The following is a 27,343-nucleotide window of genomic DNA, read 5'->3' as shown; positions in this document are numbered from 1 at the left end:
AAGATACCCATAGTTCCTGCCAGGTTTCTTTCACAACCTCACAAGTAAATACTTTCGTAATAAGAGTATTTTATTAATATACTTCCAGGAATTACTTTCCCTCTCACTAAGGATGTTTAACAGTAGTAGTAATAATCAGCACAAGATTAATTAAATACTTATATTTATTTTTCATTAATACAGCGTTTTCTTCCCCACAGATGAAAAAAAATCACTTGTAAGACATTAAAAAGCTATCAAAAATACAGTGCTGTTGAATTTGCCGCTTCTTTCAAGTGACAATCTACTTTAGTACTATTCAGAAACATCACTGCTGCCTACAGGATAATGAACCTTTTCCTCTAATCTAAATAACCATAATGGATCCAAGGCACATGACACAGAATTAATTTCATGAAACAGCTTTAACACAGTACTCTGTATAGAAATATAGCTCATCAAAAGATAGAAGAATTATTATTTGCAGAGAAAGCTTACTAAGGATAAGGGCAGACAAGACTATTGCCAGAAGGTGAACTGCTGTTTCCAGAACATTAAGTGCTCTGCTGGTAAAGATTACAGTTTTGATTTCCTCTGAAAGAAGGTGACAAGAGCATTTAGGCATTCATCAGATAACCACCTCTCTGTGAGTACTTCACACTCTTGACTGTTGACAGCATGGAGCTTCTCCTTTTCCATATTTCGTAGCAGTTGCTTTGACACCGCCAAAGACTGAAGGAGAAAGGAAAATAATATCTACATTAAGTGAGGAATATCAGGAAGTTATGTTTTCTATACATTAATTTCAGAAAATAGCACAACAAACACACTAGAATTCAAACTGGAACGTATTAACATTGTACCATCTAGCTTTTAGTCAACTCTTTAGCTGGAAATAGAATACTGCATTTAATTACTAAAGCTAATATGGTTGAAGTTCATGAGGAGCAATACAGCAATCTACGTAGTGCTCACAAGATAAGTAGATGAGTATAAGAAGTGAAACTTATTTAACTACCTGTAGTGCCAAATGTAACTTTGATTATCTCCTCTTCTCCAACACAATACAATACCATTGTGACTCAGGTAATTTTGCAAAGCCTGAACTAGTGAACGAGATGACTGAATTCAACAAAAAAAAGTAAGGCCAGCCAGCTTCATCCTGAGCAACCACAGTGCACATATTACTATTGCTAAAAAACAAAGAGAAGGAATCCAACTTGCACATAGCCTGCAAGCGGATTAAGTAGCTAATTTTCAATGTTTTTCAGCTATCAAGTCTCTGTGTAAAGTGCATTGTATTGACTTCAGCCAGGGAAAAAAAGAGAAGTATTTTTTCTTCAGCAGCACAGGGACAGAAGCAAAGTACATTGAGCTTTGTTATTTCAGTTAAGGATTGCATGAAAACAAGAAACAACACAGATTTGGCTGGAGGACTGGTAATACAGGAGGCTTATAGCATAGAGAATAAAACTAAAATACTGACATTTTTGGGGAGACTTGCATAAGCTTTCAACCTTGCCCAAACTTCCTTCTGGAAGGTGCTGTCGGGGAAAACCTCATTCACAAGTCCCAGAGCACAGGCTTCTGCTGCAGTCAGCTTTTTATTGAAAAGCAACATCTCATTTGCCTAAATAAAGAAAAGCAGAGTGTGAGTGAACAAGACACAAGTCACAAGGAACATGACAGGAATGGTACAAGCTTCCAAGGCACATTTGTTTTAGGCTCTTGCCTGTTAAAATCTGCTCTCTAAAAGAGCAGAGGATCACAGAACAGATGAAGTTAGAAGGGACTTCTGCAGATTGTCTAGTTGGAAGCACAAGCAGGGGTAGTTGGAGCAGGCTGCCCAGAAGCATCTCCAAGTATGGAGACTTGGCAGCCACTCCTCACAGCCTATTGCAGTGTTTCACCACCCTTGCTATAAAATTCTTATTTTCATTATCTTTCAATGTGTACCCCATTCCTCTGGCCCTTTCACTTGGCACCACTGACAGGAGTATGTCTCCATCTTCTTTACAAACTTTCCCTGAGATCCCCCTGAGATTCTGTTCTTCATGTGAAACAATTCCAGCTCTCTCAGCCTCTTCTCACATGCAGTATGCTTCAATGCTGCAATCATTTTTGTGGTTCTTTGCTTGTCCTTCTCCAGTATCTCCACATCTCCCTTAAAGGAGAAGTCTAGATCACAATACAGCACTCACCAGCGCTAAGAAGAGGGGAGGATCACCTCAGTCCATGTGTGGACACTGCTATGCCTAATGCAGACCAGAATAATTTTGGCCTTCTTTGCTGTAAGAGTACACACATTTAACTGGGTGTCTTCCAGGACCCCCCAGAATCAGGTCCTTCTCTTAAAGCTGCTTTCCAGTCATACAGTCCACAGTCTGCACTAGTACATAGCTCCCCTCATTGCAGGACTTTGCGTTTTCCTGTGCTGAACACCAAGAGATTCTCAGGTTTGTCCAGGTCCATCTGATTATCTCCTCTCAGTTTTCTACCATCTGCAAACACACTCAGTTCCATTATCTCTGTCTCCATTAAGTGGTTAAGTATTAAACCCAGGATACACCACTAGTGACAGGCCTCCAACTCCTATTGTTCACTAAGAGCCTATTTGTCTTTTTCAGTAGAGCCTCACCTGCCCTGCCTGTCTGTGCAGAAAGAGCCAGAACAGTCCACAGTGACACACCAGTCATGGGGCTCTGCCCATCAGGTTTCACTTGTGCCAGTGATGTTGTAGCTCTGGGACTGAGCCAAGGCTTCTGGCTCCTTTTGCTTTTTCCTCATGCTGCATACACTGGTGTAGCATCATTCCAAAGATGCCTCACTGTAGCCAGCATCTGGTGGAGCAGACTGAAGGATCTCACTAACATGAGAGCAGTCGCTCAAATTTTGGTGTAGCCAACCCATAGCTTATCACTGGCAAGCCTTGTTTTATCTCTTTCCCAATTCAAATCTGGTTTAAAGCTCTGTTTATCAGCCCTAACTCCTGCACAAATCCCTTCTTCCCTCTGAGAAAGGTCCATCCTATGGTGTTATGTAGACCATCCCATGACCCAGAAGCCCCAAACCCTGTTGGTGTCATTGGCCTTGGAGCCACATAATGATGAGCCTGCCGAGACATTTCTTGAGTGCTCTTTTTTTTTTTTTTTTTTTAAAGTCTCTTTTACATCATTCCCTCCCACTACTGGAAAAAAAGATACAACCTTCCACTATACAGAAATAGTCTCAGACAGGTGGAGGAAGCCATAAAAAAGACAACTTCCATCAACATCATTCTATAGCTTTACCAGTGTTCAGTCCTCTGTTTAGGTGCCTGTGCTGATACTGTCATTACATTTATCTTTGGTTCAAAACATGTGAACAGGAGTTTTTTTTTCAAGGACTCATTGTGACTCCACTTGCAGTGGAGAATACTGACACAAAGTTCAGAAGATCCTATATACAGCGCAGACATTCTTACCTTGGCTGAGCCCATGATTTTTGGAAACAGGTAAGAGGAACATCCTTCTGGACTCTGACCAAGTTGACTAAATGGGGTATGAAATGTAGCCTGGAAAAAAACAACAACAATAAAAAAACCAACAAAGCTCACAACAGAGCATGGTACTAGAATTTAGTTTTCATTTTCCAGTTTCTAATATAACAGAGTTCACCAGAAACAGATTTGAACTTCTACCATAGTAGGCTTTAAATATAATCTGATAACACAGCCTCAACCTCTCAATGCACATAAAAATTGTCTATATGTATATAATTCACTTCCCTTATATTATAATCCCCATTTATTTCCTTTAAAATTACCTTTTTTGAATAGAAGAATTGGAGAACTAATCTGCATGTGCAAGATCTTTATAAAAAGAATGCTCAGACATATCTACTCCCAAAGTTAGCCCAAATAATTTGGGAGGCAGAGAATTTCCCTCTCTGAAAGCACACTAAATTTATTCTACTGCTGAAAAATTCAAGTCATTGAATCTTTTTTTCCTCAAATTTTCTGAAAATTTGAAAAAGGAATCTGTGACAGAAATATATCGTGGGATTACACAAAACCAAACCCTATTTGTAAGTTAAAACTTAAATGCAAAGTTTTGTGTTTTGACAACTCATATCAACTTTAAGCAAGGAAGATAAAAGACTTGCCTTTTAAAAAATATGAACTGATACATGACGAGTGCTCATTGCTGTTTAAGCTTTCATAGTAGAAAGTAATCATCTCATACTGTACTGCAAGTGACTATATAGTAGGACATATCAGTAGGTTTCCTAGCAAGCTTGGGATATCTGTATGATTGAAAGTTTGTAAGAAAGGATTAGGCATCTGCAAGCATAGAGGCTAGCATAACTGGTTCTGCTTTAGCAAGGGGAAGAGAAAGGATGTTCCAGGAACTGGAGCCAAAACCAGTGCAGAAGGCATTCTTATCTGATACCCACTCAATTCCATCACTTAAGTTGTCAGATTGAGCTGTACACTGTCCTATAAACATGGCCATTCTGTGAATACTTGGCTGGGAATAAAATCAGAGTCTGGACTTAACAATGCTGGACACCTGTAGAGTAGGCCATATCAATGCCTAAACCAAATTAGCAGAGAAAGTACAATATAATCTGGATGAGGATGACCTTACTTCATGGATGAATACTCATCTTTGAGAAGATCTCAATCAACTTTTTAGCAGGAAAGACAATTTAAGTGAAGGACTTTGTAAGACCCTACAGAAATCCTCAAGCAAAAGTTGCAGGTGCAGGTAGGAAGGTACTAACAGAAATTCACAGCTAAATCATGAGCCATTCATTGACTTTAATACAAGTACAGGGAGTGAAAGCTATGTCATATGACTAAGGGCGAGTCTACTACATGAGTGAAGAGATTTAAAAAAGAGAAATACAATGCAAAAATAAGATGCAACTAAATCTATGTAAATTTACAGATGCCAGAGATAATAAGACAAAGAAGAATTGATCATAATTCAAAATAGTCTTAATAAACTGGAGAAGTATGAATTAGAAGGTATTATTTAGTATGGACAGGTTTGGCAGGAATTACTCTGTATACAATACATGATAGGAACGAATCTTTAACTGACAGCTCTACTGTAAAGAATTCAGGGGTTACAGCAGATCACAAGTACACAAATCAAAGGACATCCTGGGATACCAAAACAGAAACACAGTGTGCATTATGTGGAGAAGTTTTTTTTACTTTGTGGCAGTAGGACATGAACTGGACTGATGTATTCAGTTTATACTATTATGCTTAAAGACAAGGAACAACTGGAAGGAATCACGAGGAATGCAACTGAAAGCATATGAGAAAAAACTAAAGCTCAAAACAGAAAAGATTAAGACAGCAGATGTAAGCCTGAAATACACCCAACAGTATAAGTGCACACTGGAAGCTGAGAGGAAGAAAGTAGTCTGTTAGATCCAGGAACAAGAATCAATAAGGTCATCCTGCAGCAAGGAAAGATCAGGTGGGAAGGAAGGAAGAGGGAGAACTCAAACCTTCTGATAAAAAAGATCTGTGGACTGGAATAGACTGAATGAGTTATGTATACTATAGAAGCATATGTCAGGAGTGACATAGTCATAAACAATCCTTTTGGGGCAAGCAACATTCAGTCTTGCAGATTAGTTTTTCTTAAGTCTCATAATGACAAAGCCAGTCAAGCAGGGCCTTTGAGGAAAAATCTAACACAGTGCTGAGGCAGAAGTCAAAGTACCACCCGTTGCTGACAGTTATGCAACTAATAGCTTGCCTAAAATTAATTAACAACTTGGGTTAAGTTCTGTTTAAAAACAGTATAAACAACAGAGAGCATAAAAAGTTAGCTATATAATACAACTACGTGCTATGTTTTAAAATGCATATAAAACACTGGCTGATGCACAACCCTAGGCAGGTCATTAATAGAGGTATTCCTCAAAGTGATAGAAAAGGCATTTATACCTGTCTGTTCTGTAGTTGTTTTTTTCCTGTCAGATTACTCTGCACCAAATACCATTTACTACAGAAAGAGCCACAAAGACTGTCTTGGGATCAGCTATGTAACATACCCACCTTGTCAGAAGCGTAGACAACGTCACACAATCCAAGGAGCGTTACAGAGATTCCAATAGCTGGGCCATTCACCACTGCAATCAGTGGTTTAGGAAAATCAATAAAACTGCCCACAAACTCTCTGAAAAGGAGAAACAAGTAAGACAGGCTCCAGTCTCTTCCATCAAATACAAACCACTTTCAAAACATAATTAGATACTGCTTAACAAAAAACATGAGCTGTATCCTAGTTAGTATATGCTGTAGACTATTTCCCAAATTAACACTAGAAAGGAAAATAAGAATAACTATTTAAAATACTTGTATTTCCTTGCCAGCTGAGAATCAAACATGCACATATCACCTCAGCCTTCCTAATTAACTGCAATCAAATTTTGATTCAGTTGCTGAATGCAGCTCGCTAGCAAGTCTTTCACCTTGCCTATATTTCCATTCCAATTCTACTCTTCCAATAGCCCTTTCCTTCACAGATTATATTCTGCACTGAAGCTCCAAGCAGGTACCAAAATTGTGATGTTACCACAATGCAGCATTCCCTAGTGCTGTTCTGCGCAGGTTTGAGAAGCAGCACTTTATTTCTTTTGATAGCTACTTCTTCCACGAAGTTCAAAATGCATTCTCAAAAAATAACCTTTTGAAGAAGTACACAGCACTATAAAGACTCCACTTCTCTGGGATATTTGTCCATCCATTGTAATGAAGCACTGTGCCTGTGTAACATTTACAGCATAACAAATACAGTCTTCCCACAAAAGCAAGATGGAAGAACAAGAGACAACAAGACTATGCATTGTGTGGAATACCCTACAGAACACTACAGACTGGAGTACCACTAAATAGCACTTCTTGCAACTGATCCAGACTCTATCACTTTGTAACAGGCAACTGCAAGCCACAGGCAGCTTGCCCAAGTAAAAGCTGCAAAACTGAGCACTTCACTTACATTCCTGTTTAAATTATAGATCAAAAAACAGTTTACAAACTACAGAGTCAAAAACAAGTTTTTGTCATTTTATCTGTATGCACTTTGGGGGCTAAAAATGAAAATCAAGTCTATGCCATCACCGTGCTTAAAAGATTACAAAGAGATTGCTAACATGCACCTCATTTCCCCATTTATTTTTTATGATTAATGCTATTTTCCCCCATGGTCTTTGTGTTTATACACACGATGAGCTCTCAGACACAGTCACCTAATTGGAAGTATCATAGCATAACTGGGCTCCTGCTGTCATGTTTTCTAACAATGCCTGCAAATTACATTTTACCTGTAACAGTAATGTAAGCATATTTGAAAACAAGATGTTTTACTTGAGTAATTCTGCTCCTTCTTTTGCCATCTTTTTCATTTCACTGGGTTGGATGTTAGAAAAATTATTCAGATCATTTCCACTTGTATAGTACTCTCCATTTCCTGCAAAGAACAGATATAAATAAATGCACCAATGATTTCTAAGTAGCTAGAGAAGCTTTCATTTACTACATTTACATAAGAATTTCCCTCTATGCATCCAACACTATTAAGCAATTAGAGAGCTTGTCCTGAAGTATGAAAAGTATCTTTAAGGACATCTACGACAACAGTTTAAAATAAGTTTTGACTAAGACTTCACTGAAAAACAGCAGGTAAGTAAGTGAGGAATATTAAATTTAAAAGATTTGAGATGAAAAAAAATATTTTTTTATTTTCTGCAGCACTGTCAGTTGAAAAAAAAATTCCTCCTTTTACTTTTTTCCCTGCACACTTATTCAGATTTTTGCTGTCACTTCAGTCATTCATACAGTAACAAGTGAGAAATATACCTATTTTTTAAACATGAAAATGGAAATGTAAGTTTACGTATCTCAATTCATTCCCCTTCAAACTGACAAAGGACTCAAGAGTAGATGGAACAGTCTATTTAATATGTTGAGCAAGTTTCACTTTCATTATGATGCACTAAGAAAATGGCACAGCATATAACATTGCCTTGAAATCATTCTATTGAAAGATTTAATCATCGATAAGGAGCAGAGAACTTACTAGTGAATGTACAAGGCAGTCTGAGGCACCATGAAAGAAAGCAAGGAGTATTTAAAAGCTAGAGTGTATGATTTAACTTTCCAAATCACCCTATATGATGGAATAACTGTTTACAAGGGTGGACATTGATCGGACAAGGGGAAATGGTTTGAAACTGATACCGGGGAGGTTTAGGTTAGATATTAGGAGGAAGTTTTTCACACAGAGGGTGGTGACACACTGGAACAGGTTGCCCAAGGAGGCTGTGGATGCCCCATCCCTGGAGGCATTCAAGGCCAGGCTGGATGTGGCTCTGGGCAGCCTGGTCTGGTGGTTGGTGACACTGCACATAGTAGGGGGTTGAACCTGGATGATCACTGTGGTCCTTTTCAACCCAGGCCATTCTATGATTCTATGATTATATGCAATGAGAGGATAGGTCAAAAAGGCAGCACCTGCATTAACCATTCCGTCCCTCCCATTTGCGCTTGTCACCATGTTGTGCAGTCAGCATCACAAAGAGACAAAAAGGTCCTCTAAAGAATTCAAATGCTACTGCCTCAGAGCTACTAGATTTCACAAGCAGCACCAGTTTGGGCTTTTCTTTCACATTATAGCTACAGTCATCCAACTATACTCATCATGCATCTGATGACTGGGGAACAGCAGGGCTTGGCTGCAGCATCCCTGGCAAATTGTTTCCTACAGTGCCCCAGAAGAATCAAGAAGCCAAAAAACAGTTTTTCTAATGATCATAGATAAATACATAGCATGAACTTTCTCTTGTGCATGACAGTGCAGCACTTGAGGGGCTTGTTTTTACTATGTTCCAATGTATCACAGAAGTAGAGAGAGTTTACTAAATCCACAAATACAAACAAACTCTAAAAGCAGTAGGGAAAATGCTGTGGAGCAGATGTATCACCTCCTCAAAGGCAATAAAGTCCTCAGGACTATCCCATGTCTGTCTTCTCATCTCAGAAGTTGCAAGCTTGCTAAAGAATTTGAAGCACCACTTTGAAATAGTTCTGCCAAAATGCTATCTTCAGTCTACAACAGAGGAAAGCATTTCCCCACTTACATAATTCTATCTTAGCCTAAATGTGAGGTAGATAGTTCATGTCAATACTGTATTCTGACATAAAATAAAACAAATCTAAGAGAAGGATAATAGGTATTGTACCAGTAAGAACTGCTATGGTAGAATCATCTTTGGCAGCTTCTTGAAGTGCATTGATAATTTCTCTGTACATCTGCAGAAGAGAAAAATCAACAAAATATAACTGATGCTGCAAAATGCCATACAAAGGAGATTCACACTGACAACAAGGAACCTGAGAGACAGTTTAACTATGATCCATTTAAGTACGATAAACATTTGCATGTACAAAAAGTACTGCAATTGAGGTACTGTTTCTGACCACAAAATCATGTCTTTGCAACACTCAGACTTCAAATGCAAATCTCAAGGTCAGAATAAGATCCCTTGGAAAATACAAACTGGAAACAACTAATTTTAAAAGCTGGGAAACAGTCTAAGTCAGCAAAATAATATATTAAAGAATTAGCAGCAGTGGGGTGAAAGCCCTCTCCTGATATCATTGCCGTTGTGAAATAGGATGATCACAATACTCCCAGCAGGAGAGATTTCTTCATGGAGATAGCTTCAGGAGGAGAACAACCATCTAGACATACACATGACACTGCTAAGCCGAATTAGGCTGCACGCGCTGTTATAAGCAAGTCTACAGTCAAATCTTGCCTCCACAAAACAAACTTGTCTTCTTCCAGTTTGCCATTTTAGTTTAGTGCAGGCCATGATCCTATAAGTTTGGCTGAAGAAAAATAAAAAAAAACAAGAAACCAAGATTTTTTAAAAGACACAGAAGAGCCCATCTGTAAAACGTTGGTGGCTTGATTTTGTACTAGATCTTCATGTCTTACATTGTCACTGTTTGTCAATATACTCAACCCTCATAAAATTCTGACCACCATACTTCAGGTAGCTCTGCTGAACTCATAGCAATGATTCTTGAAAAACCTAAGCAGCTTAATCAGGAAAGAAAAAAATAAACATAACCAATAATTCTTGCAAATTAATTTCTTTACCTTATGATTGATAGCATTTTTCTTGTCAGGTCGGTTAAACATTATCTTTGTGATATTGTTATCAGTGGTAACTATTAGGGTTTCATAGCCACCATGACTGCTCTCTTTTGGAGAAGTATCTTTTTTCTTGACAGCAGATTCTGCAGAGATCAAACTTGAGACAAGTTTAGTATATTCTTGTCTAGCATTATCCTGTAATAAACAAACAAACACACAAATAAAAATCAAAGATTATCTTTTTTATGCTATTCACAAAATGGCCACCTATAAGAAAAAAAAAAGAGGAGGAGTGTGCTACAGAACCAAATAAAATCTCCACTGGAAAGTATGCAAATCAAGAAGGAGAGAACATGTATTTACACACTGCAAATCACACATAAAGCCAGAATCCATCAGATCTGAAAAATGAAAGTGCATAGATACTGCAACAGTGACAACATTAGTTTTGTTTAAGAACTGTCCGCTCCGTGCCTAAGATTACCTGAATGACCTATTAAGAATATGTTACGTCCATGAAATTATCCAGGTAGATTTAAAGAAAACCAAATTCACACAGTCACCCCAACCTTGTATTAAGTAGTATCTTTGACTAATCACAAAAACTATTCCTGAACTGCAGTAGTGACTGCATTCAGCGTTTCCTTCATCCTGTGTTTCCTTCATTTACTAGTAGTACCAGAGGCCAACTTCTTAAAATAACAGTGTTATCAAAATCACGCTGGATTTACAGATTTGTTCTTCATTGTATGAAGCTGTAAGAAGTAAGAGACTCAATTCATCTTTCTTAAAGGGAACATTAGAATATAAAAATATGAAAAAGTATATTTATTGGAAGTCACAATACATATAGGTCTCTTATGCTAACATGAGCTGTTAGTAATAACTGAAATCTATGCTTTCACAGTACAAAAGTAAAATACACTGCAAAACACTGGTCTGAAGCAAAGCGAGTCAACTAACAAGTAGTATGTTCAGACATCAAGCATTCATTCATAAATCAGGCACTTCAAGACAGAGCTTAAGTAACTGAAATTATAGCTATTGTCACCTGAGACAAACTGCCAAGAGAATTCCACGCATCCCATTTGGCTTTCTTGACAAAGTCCAGCATGCCTGGCTTTGGAGAATTGCAGGGACCCTCAGTAGCCTGAAAAGTGAGTGAAAGAAACTAATTTAAACCTCTGATTACAGTTCAGGTACCTTGGTTGAAAGATGACTGTTAGGACTGTTACGTGATCAGGATGCAGAATTCACCTCAGACAGAAGGAATTCCAGTGGTCAGAAAATATTCAGACAGTACACATACCACGAAATTCCCAATGCCTGCCATTTCCGATCAGTCAGCACTAGGCCTTCAGATGAACCTAACCAATGAGACATTCATTTCCAAGATGTCCATGCATTTACATTCTCAGTAACTTATCTCAAAATTGCGCAATTCTTGTATTTAAAAAAATATGGAAGTTATGTGAACAAAGAAACCACTGGATAAGATCTATGAAGTTGGATCTCACTTCAAAATTAACCCTATTATGAGCAAGGGCACAGGATCAGTTGATGTTCAAAGGTCCCAGTTATCCCAAAGTATTTTATGATCAGTCTTCTTGAAGAAGAGCATGCTATTAGAGAGGTATTTACAGAAGAAGATGAGAAAGAAAGGATATATTCATTTTTATCAATTACTGAAAATTCATGGAACAACCTGCTGTCTTTATGTTTTTCATTTAAAAGAGCAATTCATTGCCTTCTTCCATATAAGAGGTCACAGCCCATGTTACAGAATTGATCCTGCTGGCTATCTTGATCCACGAATGCCTCCCCAGATACCAGCTGCTAGTCCATAGGGGTACTTGTACTATTTCTACATAGGTCTGCTTCCACACTGTAGTAAAAAACAACCCTCACTCAGAATCAATGTGGGGAAAAAGTTTCTCGAATTATTAAAAAGAAAAAAAAACAAAACTAGCCACACTCACAAAATTAAACTTTCAAATATTAACACCGTTGTATCATAGGACCAGCTGATTGACAATAGATGCAACACATGAAAGAGGAACTATATAACACTCTTTTATCCTAAGTGCAAGCAGTTTTCTCTGTGGTGCATTAATATATTTACTACATTATATGGAAGGCATCACAAAATTGATGTAATTTGGCTCTAAGTCTTTGGATAAAGGTTTACATTCAAATCCCAGTTCATGTGACAAAATAGTTCTGGCTTCACTCAGAATTCAGGCAGAGCTGAAGGGGCATTTCAAGAATGTAACTTAAGCATTTCAAGAGATTGTTAAGACAATACTTTAAAACAATATTTACTTATATATTTTACAGGCCCCAGCAAAGAGACCTAGAGGTGTTTGAGGCCAGGTTGGATGGGGCCCTGGGCAGCCTGGTCTAGTATTAAATGGGAAGTTGGTGGTCCTGCCTGGGGCAGGGGGGTTGGAGATTCATGATCCTTGAGGTTCCTTCCAACCCTGGCCATTCTGTGATTCTGTGATCTATGTTTCTGTGAAAAAAGCAAACCAAGCCAACCTGTTTAAACAAAGCATAGAGCTTCAGTTTTGTTTCATTCCCAGGATCATTTTTCAAAAGTTTCAGTTGCTCTTGAGCCTTCTCAAAGTCTTTCTGGCTGACTTGCATGGTGGCTGCAGTCATGTGCAGGTGAACCGATGAAATGCAAACAGGCTGCACTTGCCTGTTAGTAAATGGAAAAAAAAAAAGGTTATATTCATGACAAACATCTAAGAAACAGAATATTTTTATTATTCATTTTGAATTTCTTTATACAACATCAACAGCTTTACATGTCTATGAATTAAGAGTATGCAGCCTGTCTGGTTGGGGTCATCTTTTCAAATCTGTGTGCAGTCTAAAGGCCTGGATTTCTGAGGAGGGCAGTGCAGACTAATTTCAAGGTGTACATTAAAAAAGGAATAGTTATAACGTAGCACATAGTCATGCAAAAAACAAAAAAAAGATTGGAAGGAATATTCTGGGAGAAGAGCTTTCAATCAGGAAAAAGGTAATTCCATAAAAAAATGAAACAAACAGTCCCCAAAATAACAATCCAACCCTGTAACATTTTGTTAATGTAAGCTTACTTCAATGTAGCTTGGGATTAAAAAACCAAGTAGTCTAAGAATTTTGACATGTCAGTTTACTTCAAGTGATCATCTGTAGGCCTTTATTAGAATAGTGCTGAACCCAGACGAATATGTGGGTGAGCCTTCTGCCAGCTGAACTGATGTGCAAGCCAACCCATGTTCTCAGAGCACTGCATCACAGTTTAACAAGTTGATTTTTTGGTTTTACACCACTTTTGACAATCTTGACTTCACTGCAGCTTGACTAGGGTCACAGAGTGCTTTAGATAATATAGCCCTTATAAATCTGTTTAATACACAACAGTGACCCTATTTTTGCAAATATATATGAAGAAAAGTTGAGTGGGGAGAAGAAGGGAAAGGCACAGCAGCCAGCCCAAAAGTGTATACATATATGCTCAGGATTAAAGGAATTTTGAATTTGGCTGCACATGAGTATTCTTCCTTACAAAGGACACAGATTGGACAAGTTAGAAGAGGAGAAATCAATAATGAACTTATATATAAATAGCTGGGGAGAAGCGAAATGATCTGACAGTGAACTCAGAGCTACATCTTTTAGCTGTTTCAGTCATTCCCAGTTTTACTTCTTAGCAACGTGTTTTTGTGTGTATAAAATACATCATCTACCAACCTTCAATACCCCACCTTTCACTGTTGTATTTTTTTTCTCCTCCTTACCTCATGGTTTTTAATAGGACATAGTGCAACTTAGCTCTTTATTACAGTGTGGTTATACCAAAGCCTACTTCTATTCTGTTCTTTCTTACTGCTTGTAGCTCAGTTCTCTGTGAGATACTTATGAGTCACACAGTTCTTTATGCCCTCTGATCTCAGAGGACACTTAACTACTCATCAGTACCGATTCTCAAGATCTCACCACTGATGGTATTCTCAAGATGCTAAGACTAAGCTGACTGCTACTGTTTCTCTACTAAAATGACAAAGAATGGAAATGCAAGAGAAAAATGATATCACAGTTCACTTGTGTTGGGCGAGCCCTCACTGTTTAAAGGGCCACAGAATTAGCAGAAACAGAGCTCCTCAACCAGATCCCATGAAGAGAAAGGAGGTGCCTAGGGTTACAAAGCTGGGGAAGGGTATAGAGGACGAGGTGTCCGAGGAGCAGCTGAGGTCCCTGGGTTTGTTCAGCCCAGAGCAGAGGAGCTGAGGGCAGGCCTGATGGCAGCTGCAGCTCCTCACAGGGAGCGGAGGGCAGCGCTGAGCTCTGCTCTGTGTGACAGTGACAGGGCTGAGGGAACGGCATGGAGCTGTGTCAGGGGAGGGCAGATGGGTTAGGGAAAGGTCTGCACCAGAGGGCAGTGGGCATGGAAAAGCAGCCCCAAGCTCCTGGAGTTCAAGGAGCACTCAGACAGTGCTGTCAGTCACGTGGTCTGATTTTCAGTGGTTCTGTGAGGAGCCAGGAGTTGGACTTGATGGTCCTTACGGCCCTACTAACTGGGATATTCTATGATTCTGTGGCTAACAATCTGCCAGCACTAAATAGCACAGCCCTCACTGAGACCATACAGTGACACAAATTCAAGGAGAGAGGCATAGGAGAGGCTGCTTTAGCACACCAAGAGGCAAACTTGCTCCCTCCATCCCCTCCTCCTTGGCTGTAGCGCTATATCCTTCTTACCCCCTCCGTGAGCAAATCCACACCTCCTTTCAGTGGCCTTACTGAAACCACACAAGACTTTGCTGAAACTATTCATAACACATGGAGAACCTGGAACCTGACCTATAAACTGCCAGTGTTAAACCTGTGCTTGTTTCAAGCCAAGCAGAGAAGATGCCCAGGAAAGGAAATCAAAGTGTCTTTTGCCTTCCCCCCTTCTCATCTACCCGCTGCAAAGGTAAACGATTTCCTTTGCAAAGCTTGCTTTCTTTGTGGTCCTATACTTCATAGGCAATTAGCTACCAACGCTCTTGCTGTAATAATTCACTTTCCTTGTGCTGGCACCCATGAAGAGTGGTGAGTGCCGGAGAGAGAAATGAGGAGTCACAACCCAGCAGAGCAGCTGCACAGTCCACAACAAATGCTTACATGCTCCTGAAAGATCATTCAATTGGTACATCACAAGCTGTCTATTTGGGAAAAAGAATTAAAACCTGAGCATCACTGCGTTAACATCCTGCAACATCTGGGCTCACAATCACATTGCATTTATTCCCTTGCCTCAAACATCTGACGGCTCCCATTCAGAATTTGTATTTTGCAGTTCTCTCTGAACATGTTCACGTAGCTGTCTCTTATTCTGATAAGCCTTCAGACATAAGATTTTCAATTATTATCTTATAAGTCAATTACACCGAAAGTAGTTTTTCACTGTTTAAATGACAAGCAGAGACTGCTAAGCCTGTTAAAGAGAGGGCTTCCCATTTCACTGTGGTTCTGTCCCTTGTTTAAGGACTTCTACACAGATTAAAGATGCCAACTTTTTGTAAAGCCCTGGCTGCTCGCTTTCAAACTTTTAAAGCAATTTAGCAGTTTGCTCATTAAAACACTAAATGGAAACTGAAAGGTCTCTTTGCATAAAAAATGCCAGATATGCTCAGCAAACTAAAGAGATGGATACAGTGAACTCCATCTTACCTTTTCTCAATAAAGGTTTTCTTTTTAATGGCAGCAGTGCCTGGGGAAATAAAGCACAGGCAAAAGCTGTTAAAAATCCTATTAGGATTAAAAGCAGTGGGTGGTGCTAGAAACTCATGGATTTAAAACTCTTGACAGGACCAGAAAATGTTCACTTCACATTTCTGTAATGAGTCGTAGAGAGAGAGAAAGCTCCCTTCTATGTTATATATATATAACATAATGTATATGATATCTTGTCTCTGCCATGATTGATATCACAAAGCACTGCAATCTTTTGCATCACTCTTTCTACACATTCCTCAGGCAGGACAGTGAGCAACATAGCAACTAGTCCCTGCCAACCCTGTAACATTTTGATAATGCAAACTTACTTCAACATAGCTTGGGATTAAAGGCCAAGTAGTCTTAGAATTTTGACATGTTTCAATGGCGCAAAAGCACACTGTCTCTGCCTTTTTCAGTTGAACAGCAATCAATATACCTAAGTACAGTTACTATTTTAAAACTGTTAACACCATATGTATCAGTGTTTATTTTCTATGGCAGTAAAAGCAAAACAAAAAGGTATTTTCCCATTCTAATCGACAGAGACAGCTATCATGTTAGAATGTCATAAAAGGCAGAGTTTGTAATCAGACAAAATGATCATCTCAAACTAACGATTACTCATTAATTTGTTAGCATTTCACTTATAGAACCATAATTTTAAAACTCTACTTAGCAAAAAAATATTGTGATTTCATAAGTACTAGCAAGAAATTCAGAGAAATGTAAGTGTTGCCTATTTGCTAGTGATGTCGCTAAAATCATCGCCACTGCTCTTATTTAATAACACTTATTTTCTGTTGAAAGCCTAAAAATTGCAGGCAAGAAGTGGGAAGAATGCCAACTGACTTAATTTCATTACACTTTCATTTCATGCAGACACAAGATTTTAATTGTCCTGTAAAAACATTCGCAAGATCCACTGTTTTCATATCCTAGCACAGTCCTTCTGTATCACTGAAATCTAAGTTCCTGGTAATTTACTTTTTGTGGGCTGCTGAATTTGAAAGGAAAGAATATTTGCTGTTATACAGGAAGCAGTAATCCAAGTTAAATGACTTAATGATTAAAGAGAATTCTAGAATATCCGTCAGTATCTCATGCCACTAGAAAGGAAATCTACATGAATAATACAGAACGGAAAAGGCTTGCGAAAAAGGCAGTGAGCACAAAAAATCAGTTTGCTTCAAGTGATCATCTGTAGGCCTTTATTAGAATAGTGCCGAACCCAGACGAATATGTGGGTGAACCTTCTGCCAGCTGAACTGACGCGCAAGCCAACCCATGTTCTCAGAGCACTGCATCACAGTTTAACAAGTTGATCCTTTACGCCTCTGGGAGGCCATCCAGTTAACTTGCACAGGCACAGAACGTGACCTTCACCTTCAGATCCTGCTTTGTCAGCCCAGTAGGTGACAATGCTGAAGTGGATGTTTAAAAACAGAGCTTTGGTTTTACACCACTTTTCACAATCTTGACTTCACTGCAGCTTGACTAGAGTCACAGAGTGCTTTAGATAACACAGCCCTTATAAATCTGTTTAATACACAACAGTGACCCTATTTTTGCAAATATATATGAAGAAAAGTTGAATAGGGAGAAGAGGGGAAAGGCACAGCAGCCAGCCCAAAAGTGTATACATATATGCTCAGGATTAAAGGAATTTTGAATTTGGCTGCACATGAGTATTCTTCCTTACAAAGGACACAGATTGGACAAGTTAGAAGAGGAGAAATCAAGAACAAATATATATATTATATATATGGGTGATCCACAATGCCTACTCCAGCTCCAGGCAGAGTCTCAGGCTTCAATTCCTCCCTTGTACCTCCTTTGATCCTTCCTTCAGATTATCCTGATTTTTCTCCCTGAAGGAGAAAGAAAAGGATCTAGAAAAGGAGTACAAGTTCAGACACATAAGGGATGCAAGGGCACTGCTGGTGGGAAAGATAGCAGTTGTAAGCAACGGTAGTAGCTGTTAGGAAATGAGGAATATGAAGGGAATAAAAACCAGTATTTAAACTTTAACAGGGAGAAAATAAGTGGCCCACTTAGAAAAAAAATTCAACCCAATTCCCTTATTTTCTCCCCAAGACTTCACATCTGCCTCTCTGAAATGAAGATTCAAAATATCAAAAAAGAAGCAAAGCATTTGCAGTGCCAATAATTTGTAGCTTTCTGGTAACTAGGAAAATAATGTTGTTTTCCATATTCACTTACAGTTCTTTCTGTACATGATAAGTTGTGAAACTGTACTTCACTTTATTTTGCTGAGCAAGAGGAAGCTACTGTCAACTCTGTTAACCTGAAAATCATTACATATTTTAATCTGGAGGTTGCCCAAGTCACCATTCATCCTATGTACTACTGAACCCAAAAAGGTATTTATACTTAATGTTATGTTACTGTATGAGTAAATCTGAACATAGCCCAAGCACTCACATAACAACATAAGAGCTTTCTCTAAGTAACTGAATGTAGACAGGGCTAATCTGTTGTACTGCTAAGTCCTCCAAGTCTTCTCTTACTACAGGCTACCTAGAACTGAGCTGGGAAAAGCAGCAGCACCTGACAAAGCTAATCCAACAGGAGATACCTGTGGGAGGGTTGAAGAAATATCATCCACCACTGCTGGATAAAAAAAGGAGTGTTGTAATGTTGGGGGGGAGGGGTGGAGTTAATACAGAAATACTAGGTGAAGGTTCACAGAATCATTAAGGTTAGTAAAACACCTCCAGGATCATTTAGTCCAACTGTTCACCTACCACCTCCATGCCCACTAAATGATGTCCCTCAGCACCACATCTCCATGTTTCTTGAACACCTCCATGAACAGTGACTCCACCACCTCCATGGGCAGCCCATTCCAGGACCTCACTCCTTTTTCAGAGAATAAATTTTTTCTAATATCCAACCTGAACCTTCCCTGGTGCAGCTTAAGGCCATTAACTATCATCCTAACACTAATTACCTGGGAAAAGAGGCCAATTCCCACCTTGCCAAAGCCTCCTTTCAGGGGAGTTGTACAGAGCAATAACGTCTTCCCTGATCCTCCTCTTCTCCAGACTAAACAATCTCAGTTCCTTCAGCTGCTCCCCATAAGACTTGTGCTCCAGATCCTTCACAGCTTTGCTGCCCTTCTCTGGATATTCTCCAGGACCTCAATGTCTTTCTTGTAGTGAGGGGCCCATCACTGAACACAGCACTCAAGGTCCTTCTAGTTGTAGGAGGAAAGAAACCCTCTTTGTTATCCAGTTACAGCCTTCCATATACACTATTTTTTGTCATACATTCTTCAACTTTTTTTTCTACCTTTTTTCCTCCCCCCCATTACTTTACCTCCGTTTGACAGGTTTTTAAGCTAATATAATCTCATAACTTCCATTGTTAACTTCTAGATGTTCTTTCCTATACTGGGAGATGTGGAGTTACCATATTTGATACATGAACATCTTTCTTTGCAGCTTCCATATTCTGGAAAAGGTCTGCGTCTGCTTCCACAGCTACACCATGTGAGAACTTCCACTGCCCCTCATTTTTATGCATCTCTGTCAAGATCCTCTGCTACCAGTTAAAAGGAAAACAATTCAGAGCAGAGACCCATGAAATTTAGCTTTCATTCAGAAGATGGAGAAGCAGAAACTGCCTCAATTCTGCCTGTTCAAAGTTTAGCAACTAGTATATTTCTTAGTATCTAAGAAGGAAACACAGCTAACTGAGTTGCTCCTCTGAGGGGAAAAAAAAGACTCTTTTCATGACATCAGCTTCTATACCTTGCTCAAAACCAAAAAGCCAACTAACCAGCAACAATCCCTGCATGTAAAACAGCCCGTATTTCTTCGTGGCAATTCATAGGTTCTCTATGTGAGCCTTCAGTTAAGCTGTGTTGCTCTCACCTGCTAGCATGCACCACAACGGTAGGTCAGTAGTAATGCCAGTCAAGCAGGCTGCAGTAGGTCAGCAGTCAGTTAACAGCAGGTTAGCATCTGGAGTTGGTTGATTTCTCCCGTCAGTGTGAACCAGTGGACAGATGCACCAGGTAAAGCTATGCTGCTGCTCCCCACACTCTTACACAGATCTGTTGGAACAAACTCTTTACTTCTTAGGTCAAAAACCAGTAGCCTAAGAAAGACTTAACACCAAAGTTACTGTCTTGAAATCAAAACACTTGGTTTTCTTGGTTTTATTGTACAAGGTTTTATCAATCATTGTGACAAATAGGGGCGTGATGACTCAGTAGACAGAAGTTCAGTTTTCCTTAAAAACATTTAAACAGACATACAAACAACCTATCCCTCCCTGTTCCATCAGCATAGTCCTTGGTAATCCTCCACTATTTTGTGGTTAACATGGAATAATTAAAATTTATTATTATCATATAATAAAGATACTTCCAGTGTACTGGTATTTCCTATACATCTAGCTAGTGGGAAAGAACAGTGCAAATTCTCTACAACCAATTCACTTACTGCTGCCTTAATAAACAGAAAGAAATAGAAGCCAAATTATTTCCTCCTTCACATTAGAAAATTTCAGCAGTTGTTCTAAACACAAGTTCGATGTACAAATCCTTATCAGCTTTCAATATTTTAGACTCCTACATTATTTTGACACACAAAAACTAGAAGATAATTATGTGTCTGCTGGCAAATTGAAGTGCTGAATCACTGTTGTTTAGTTTAAGTGGCTCAGCTGCACTTGACAGCTTTTTTTCAGTTGTAAAGAATAGCTAAGAATCAAAGCTCTAGATTACCATTCACTAAGATCTGAAATGGGCTGTTCTTCATTCTCTGTGCAGACACAGTTAATATTCTCTTACCACAGCTGCTGGAGAGGAGGGGGAAACTGGGATAATCTGCTTAAATCTCTAAGAGCTTTTTCCTCTCCAGCAGACTTTAAGATAACTGGATGTGGTGAATGAGACAGAAACAGCAGAGGATTTCCTGTACATCCCCAGTTGATAGAATCAATAGAATCATATACATAGTTCACGTAAGGAGTCTCTCCAAGCAGGAAGATTATAGACATATTCTCCAAAATACGTTTGAAAGTCAAAAATATAAACGTTAGCAAAAAACAAAACAAAACAAAACAAAAACCTAAAGCTGCAATACCCACCCATGTGACATTTAGTAAGAAACAAAGTTTATTTGGAGACCAATGAACACAAACAGGTCCTTTGTACACCCAAGGTGACTTTCTAACTAAACACTCATGAACAAATATACCAAATAATTTTGCTGCTAATGGAGAAAGGAAAAAGGCTATTTTTTATTTGGCTGCCGGGGATAAATCTTGCTGACTGCGTGGAGATAAAGGCAGAGTGCTCACTGGTGTTAATGGCTTTTGGCCAAGGCAGCTAGGTTTCCAACAAGGACACAGCCAACTATTGGAGCATTAGAAAATCCACTGACACTGCTGCAAGTTCAGCTGAGCCAGTGAATGAAGACAAATGATTTGTTTGAAGCTTACTTTCCCACATGAATCCCTGACACCTAGATACAATCAGAACAGTCACAAAGATTATGATTCTATTACTGTACAAGCTCTGTGAAAATAATGAGGCAGAATTTACAGCTTATCAATGGATAATGTTACTGCAAAGTCTTACCAATTTCCAACTGATCAATTTCTCTTTAGACACCCTCTGTGTCTCTTTCCTTGTTCTTTGTTTCATCAGAGAACCTGATGAGCTTCTAGATGTTACACATTACTAATTCTTGTGTTCAAAATAAAACACTGAGAATGTTAGTCACTGTTAGAAATGAAAATCATGTACATTCCAAGTGAGTTCAGTTCACGTCCCATTAGATCCTCATAAAAGGCTTAAATCACATCACTTAGAAGGCTGCACCCACAGCAGGAGCTCCCAGGACTGAGGTCTTAAGCTCACATTGGATCTTGGCAGTAACTGGTGGGAATGCAATATGCAGACACACTGGTTTGTGCTGTCAGTATGGAGATTACAGAAAACTGTTGGTCTGGGAAAATAGCTGAAACCCAAAATAGCTTGGAAGTTGCAGTACTGATGTGTTTGAATCTCTAAGCATTTTACAAGCACATCTATCGTGGAATAAAATGGTAGCACATCTGAAATAAAAATCATACACTGTTTTAATACCACACAATGAATCCAACCCTCATGAAATCTTACCAGATCCGAGTTAAGTACAGAATTCCTTCTACGAAGCACTGGTGAGGCCATGCCTAAATCACTGGGTCCAGTCCTCTGCACGTGAGAGATGGAGCTAATGAAGAGTCCAGCAAAGGGCCACAATGCTAATTAAAGGACAACTCACCATCTGGCTCCCTACTCCAGCCTAACCTTACCTTCTGTGCAGAAACAAGATTATTAGGGGGGAAAAAAAAAAGCAGGGAGTGGGAATAGAAAGAAAAAAAAGTAGAGGCAAAAAAAGAAGAGAGCAGAGGAAAAAGTGCTCTCCATCAAGGGAATCAAATGTCTGTGAGCAATTTAAAAGGACTCTGCCATATTCAGAAAGCAGAAAGTGGTTGTTGATTTTTTCCTGGCGGGGTCCAGGGGTGTTGGAGGTTGGTTGATTGATTTTAAATACGGCATTGCATAACCACAGTCATAAAGATACCATGAACTGTGTAGTCTGATAGCACTAAGGGGAAAGTTGTTTACTTGTTTCTAAACCAACACAGTGATAATTTCTATTTAATGGCTGAGACTTTAAAAGACACTTTAATCCCTAACTAGATCACAGAAATCTCCACTCAGAGTTCTCCATGCTATCAACTGAAGAGATAGCTGTCACACATATAAACAAAGTAACATGGCAAAACATTACTCAAATTCTTTGAATTTCAGTAAAAATGCAATCCATCCTCACACTGAATTTACTGCTATCTAGTGCTGTCACATTTTTTGTATGCATTTAGGACAACATGAAAGCCAGAACCTTGTGAACAAAATAATAATGCCTATGTTCTTTCTGCATCTGGTTTACCTGAGTTATCTAAGACTGATCATATTAAAACCATTAACTGATAAAATACTTTTCTGACAATTGTAAGAATGATTAATTTTTGTTTAATATCGTTGCTTTCAGTGTGAAAAGTCGACCATCGGGGTATTTTAAGAACCAGGATGTTGGCATATTATCAAGTCGCTTCATTATCAAAGATGTTTCAAACTTAAAAGGAAACTGTGGCTCCTCATGTCAAGTGGGATTTTCTTGAGCCCTCTTTGGAAGGAATGGCTGTTCAAGCCTAAAAAAAATCCAGTATCCAAACAAAGCTACTAAAGTTTGCATGGCCATACCCAACCACAGCTTTCTAAATAGGATTTACAAAAAGGAGTGGGCATTGCCTACTACAGTGACACAAGGCAGACTCCCTCTGAGGCAGAAATGGCACAGAGAAAAGGATGCCACCACTCTGACTGGTCACCCCCAGGACAGCCTCATTGAGGTTTTCTGCGAGGCAAGGTTTGTATCTGCTCAGGTTGTGCCAACACCTGCAATTAGACCCAAAAGCAAACACAGCCCATACCATGGCCATTTGGTGAAGACAACAGAAACAATCTCATAGCCACAAGAGATTAGTTCCTCCTCCACTCTCACCAGAAGAGTTTATTTATAACACACATAGTCCCAGGGTAAAGACAAAAACCCCAGACCTCTTCCTAGAACTTTACATCTCTCTGCCTTAACTAACATGGTGGAAGGGAGGGCAGTAAGAGATGTAAGTCTCTTACTTAACAAGAGAACTGTAAGGGGTTGCAGAAAGAGATGACACTTAAGTCACTGATGAAGGGAAAGTCTTCAAAGGCTATAACATCATGCTCTGCTATAAATATATCAAAGGGCCATTCGTATAATGACCAATGAATGTAATTATGCTTTCAAATACAGGACAAGCAATTCAGAGAGCAGGTTCAGTTAATTCCCAGACGGGAATAGAAAATGGCTGCAGAGATTGAGTAATGACTGTTGTGTATTTCACTGGGATTTTGTACTGAGCTTCTGCTGTGTGAGTGGGCTGAAAACCTGCAGATGCCCAGTCACAAGATGGTGCTGGGAAGCCAAAGACAGACTTTGGATACTGTCCAAGAGACAGAGTGGAAGCGAACTCTAGCCCTTAAAGCTGCTGCCTCCCAAGCTGAAGAGCTGATATTCTTGTACAAATAGACTTACTGGGAGAAGGGAGTATTCCAAACACACAAAAAGATCACTAAGGCCAAATAAGGAAGGAAAAGCCAACAGTTTACAAAAAAATTAACTATTTTTCAGTTCACCTTATTTGAAATGCTAGTGTTTAATAGCATTTCTTTGAAAAGGCTCTTTAGTGTTGCTGAGAAATAAAACATCAGTTGATAGAAAGCTGTTTTTGATAGGACCTAGCCTCTTTTGAAGTTGCTGAGAGTACTATGACAAGAAACAAGCTGGGATGATGGGGTGTATCGACATCAGTGTCTTTGTTTAGATGACAACGTTCTTGGAGAAAATCCCTAAATTATTTCCAATTGCTCTCCCCTGGTTTCTCTTGCAGAGCTGTCTCACAAATACATGTTAGATTCCTCCTAGATTATACAAACTCATAAGATGTCGGCTGGCTGCTAACAGGCACTCAGTGCTAGGATTGTACTACAACTAGTATGAAATAAACCCTCAAAACAAGGTTAGCAAGGACACAGTCTTCCCACCAACAAACATTCTGCTCCTACTACTCTGACCAGCCGTAAAAAGCAAATGCAGCCCACCTCGCAGCAATGGAGTTGTAGAGCCTCCAATTCTAAACAGCTGAAAGTACAAATGCTGGGCAGATACAGTATTACGTTCTGAGTACAACTTTGTCAGCCTCCCCTTTTCAGACAAATGCAGATCAGAACAATTACATAGAATGAGAAAGAACAAGAAGTGAGCGCATAGCAGATCCAGCATACGGAACTCAGAACTCTGTATCTGGAAGGAAATGTACTGTTCAAAACAGAATGAATTAAGTACTCTTGTGCTTTGCCCTTGTATTTCTATGAGTATTCTAAAGATGTATCTCTTTTTTTGGTACTGTCTTTGATACAAATCTGATAGTATAACCATCTCGTCTTTCTGATGCATCTTTTTTTCTGTATTACTAAAAGCATTAAATCGTTATTATTAATGTCTGAATTACATCTAATAATGTGTAGCAGTTCATTTTCCTTTGTTATCCAATTCAGAATGTCTTTCCTCCTTTCCTGTTGTAATGGCTTAGCATATTAAGTTAATAACATTTACTGGTAGAAAACTTGCCTAAAGGGATTGTCTTTGTTGCTTGTTGGTTTTTTTTTTTTTTAACTGAAGGCAAAAGTCATATTGATCACATAATTTGCATTAGTTTTGTTTCTCTCTGTATCTTAAGATGCTCATATACATACTTCAAGGAATCTCTCACAAAACTTAGGGAGAAAAGTTCTGCCACTGAATGTCCAGACTGCAGTGACTTCAGTTTCTTGTTGGGAAATAGTCCAAAATCTTTCAAAAGAACAGTGATAAAGAATCAAATCATGTCCAAAGCTGTGCAGATTTTAAGGTGTTTATTGTAATTATTAATGTAAAGAGAACACCTTTAGTAGTGGTGGGAGTGACATTTCTCTTGCATCACGCATCAGACAGGGCTTATACAAGCTCTGATCAGTGACACTGCCTGCACCAGAGCCTCTGCTTTTCCTCTCAGTCTTGGTTCCTTTCTCTTCTGGCAGTGGGACTGCCATCACACAGCTGATCAGCACTGCCAATGTCTACTTTTTTGTTCTGTTTTTAAACTAATACACCCAAAAGATGCCACTGAACTGGACAAGAGCAACTTTTAATAGAACAAAGTAGAAGCAAAGATAACTGTTCAGAAACATAATGATCACTTTTAATGAAGTATTTCTTTAAGTGATTCAAAGTTTTTCATTATGGTAAAAAGATGCAGTATTGTTTCTGAGTGTAGCACTTACACATTTGAAATGTGGATCAAAAATAAAAACACCTGGGCACAGGGGATGTGTGTGAAGAAGTGGCAGCAAGAAAGCAAAAACAGCAAAAGTTAACTTTTTGTATATGTGTACAGACACAGGAAGAAAAGCCATAAGCTTATATATATATATGCATACACATGCACACATATACAAGAAGTAAAGAAAAATCAGCCACTGTAATGGTGGACAATCTCCAATTCCAGTGTCTCCCTCTTCAGTGGGTAAGTTTGCCTCATTTCTGAGATCTTCATGACTGACCTAAGGACAGAAACTGAGAAATGAAGTGTTCTGAAATAAAAACAGGGTGAATTAAAAACAGTAAATCCAGCTGAGCTCCGCATCAGCTATCAGTTAGAATAAGATATTATAGTTAATATCGCTGGGCAGGACATATAGATGTGCTCTGACAATTCAGGGCCAAAGAAAACACCTATCACTTACCTTTGGTTGTGGTTACACAATTACACGCAGCTCAGTTTTAATCAGTCCTATAACTTTATGCAAGATCCAAAGAAAGAGAATTTGGATCTCTTACCACTACTGCAGCTGTGGCGCTGCTTAAGGATGCAAGTCAATGTTTTACTACCAGCAACAGTATTTCATAACACTGATTAATTGTGCCAAAGGTTAAGAACTGCTCCACTGCCACCCAAGCTGACGGGACTTCAACAGCCCTACTGCTTGGTGTTAAACTGTGTTTTATTTGTGAAAAAAAGGACCCATCCTCTATGCGAATGCCCAAAGCCGTTCACGTTAGAAGCATATCTGACACCACTAAAAGAGCAGATCAAAGCGGTGCAAACTCCAACTTTGCTCTCAGAGTCCTGAGTCACCCCTGATATCACAGAATCACAGAACTGCTGAAGTTAGAAAAAAGCACTGATCTCACCTAGACCAACCACCAACCCGCCCCAACCGAGTCCCTCAGCGCTACAACCACACAAAGGCCTCGCGAGTGCGCGCCCAGGGCAGCCCCGAGAGGCACGGGCGGCTGCGGAGCAGGGACGCGTAGAGGCCGCCCCTCTCCGAGGCATCGCAAGGGGAGGCGGCCCGAGCTCACCTTATCTCGCAGATACGCCGCCAGCACAGGTTCCGAACGAAACTTAGTGCAGAGGCCGCCATGACAACTGAGCGGGCGGACGCGCTGGAGGGTGGGTAGGAAGGAGCCGAACAGCACCGCCCCGCTCCCAGCCTCCCTCCCTCCCGCCAACACCGGGAGGACACCGCCCCCAGCGCGGGCTGGGTTGGGACGGTGATCGTAGAAAGTGTGCTTTTGAGACAAAATTAAAATAAAATAAAATAAAATAAAATAAAATAAAATAAAATAAAATAAAATAAAATAAAATAAAATAAAATAAAATAGAATAAAATAAAATAAAATAAAATAAAGCCTGAGGTGTTGTCAATGCATGCCTGTCGGCTGTTTGTGCAGCAAGCTCTCTGTGAAAAACTGTGAGTTTAAAACCATAAA

The 27,343-nt window shown here is 39.3% G+C and overlaps 1 protein-coding gene across 8 annotated transcripts; it reads right to left on the bottom strand.

Annotated features, from left to right (window-relative positions):
* Nucleotides 1-80: 80 nt before the first annotated feature.
* On the bottom strand, nucleotides 81-27,085 carry ECI2 (enoyl-CoA delta isomerase 2). Of its 8 annotated transcripts, XM_090136988.1 has the most exons (13): nucleotides 26,933-27,074; nucleotides 19,802-19,983; nucleotides 18,901-19,122; nucleotides 15,858-15,897; nucleotides 12,687-12,849; nucleotides 11,200-11,298; nucleotides 10,152-10,343; nucleotides 9,226-9,295; nucleotides 7,352-7,454; nucleotides 6,041-6,161; nucleotides 3,443-3,532; nucleotides 1,466-1,609; nucleotides 81-711 (listed from the first exon to the last, which is right to left on the bottom strand). In XM_090136988.1, exons 5-13 carry the CDS (start codon nucleotides 12,807-12,809, stop codon nucleotides 556-558), a joined length of 1,098 nt encoding a protein of 365 aa, XP_089993114.1. In that variant the 5' UTR covers nucleotides 12,810-12,849; nucleotides 15,858-15,897; nucleotides 18,901-19,122; nucleotides 19,802-19,983; nucleotides 26,933-27,074; the 3' UTR covers nucleotides 81-555. The 8 variants fall into 8 exon arrangements, with proteins under 8 accessions (XP_089993114.1, XP_031445165.2, XP_089993113.1 ...); XM_031589305.2 differs by lacking the exon at nucleotides 18,901-19,122; XM_090136987.1 differs by lacking the exons at nucleotides 18,901-19,122; nucleotides 26,933-27,074 and adding an exon at nucleotides 22,060-22,251.
* Between the last annotated feature and the right edge of the window lie 258 nt (nucleotides 27,086-27,343).

This window comes from Phasianus colchicus, chromosome 3, assembly GCF_987193195.1.
Source record: "Phasianus colchicus chromosome 3, bPhaCol1.hap1.1, whole genome shotgun sequence".
Taxonomy (NCBI): domain Eukaryota; kingdom Metazoa; phylum Chordata; class Aves; order Galliformes; family Phasianidae; genus Phasianus; species Phasianus colchicus.
The sequence above is the reverse complement of the archived record's forward strand: the minus strand, read 5'-3'. Positions and strand labels throughout refer to the sequence as shown.

Bases quoted from the DNA above. Each gene is read 5' to 3' on its own strand.
- ECI2 (XM_031589304.2), bottom strand. From the start codon at position 26,994: ATGGCGGCCTCTGCACTAAGTTTCGTTCGGAACCTGTGCTGGCGGCGT. The intron at 12,850-26,932 runs GTGAGCTCGGGC...ATTTACTAACAG, and splicing joins CGGCGTATCTGCGAGATAAG to GCAAGTGCAGCCTGTTTGCA. The intron at 10,344-11,199 runs GTGACAATAGCT...TGTTTATTACAG, and splicing joins CTCTTGGCAGTTTGTCTCAG to GATAATGCTAGACAAGAATA.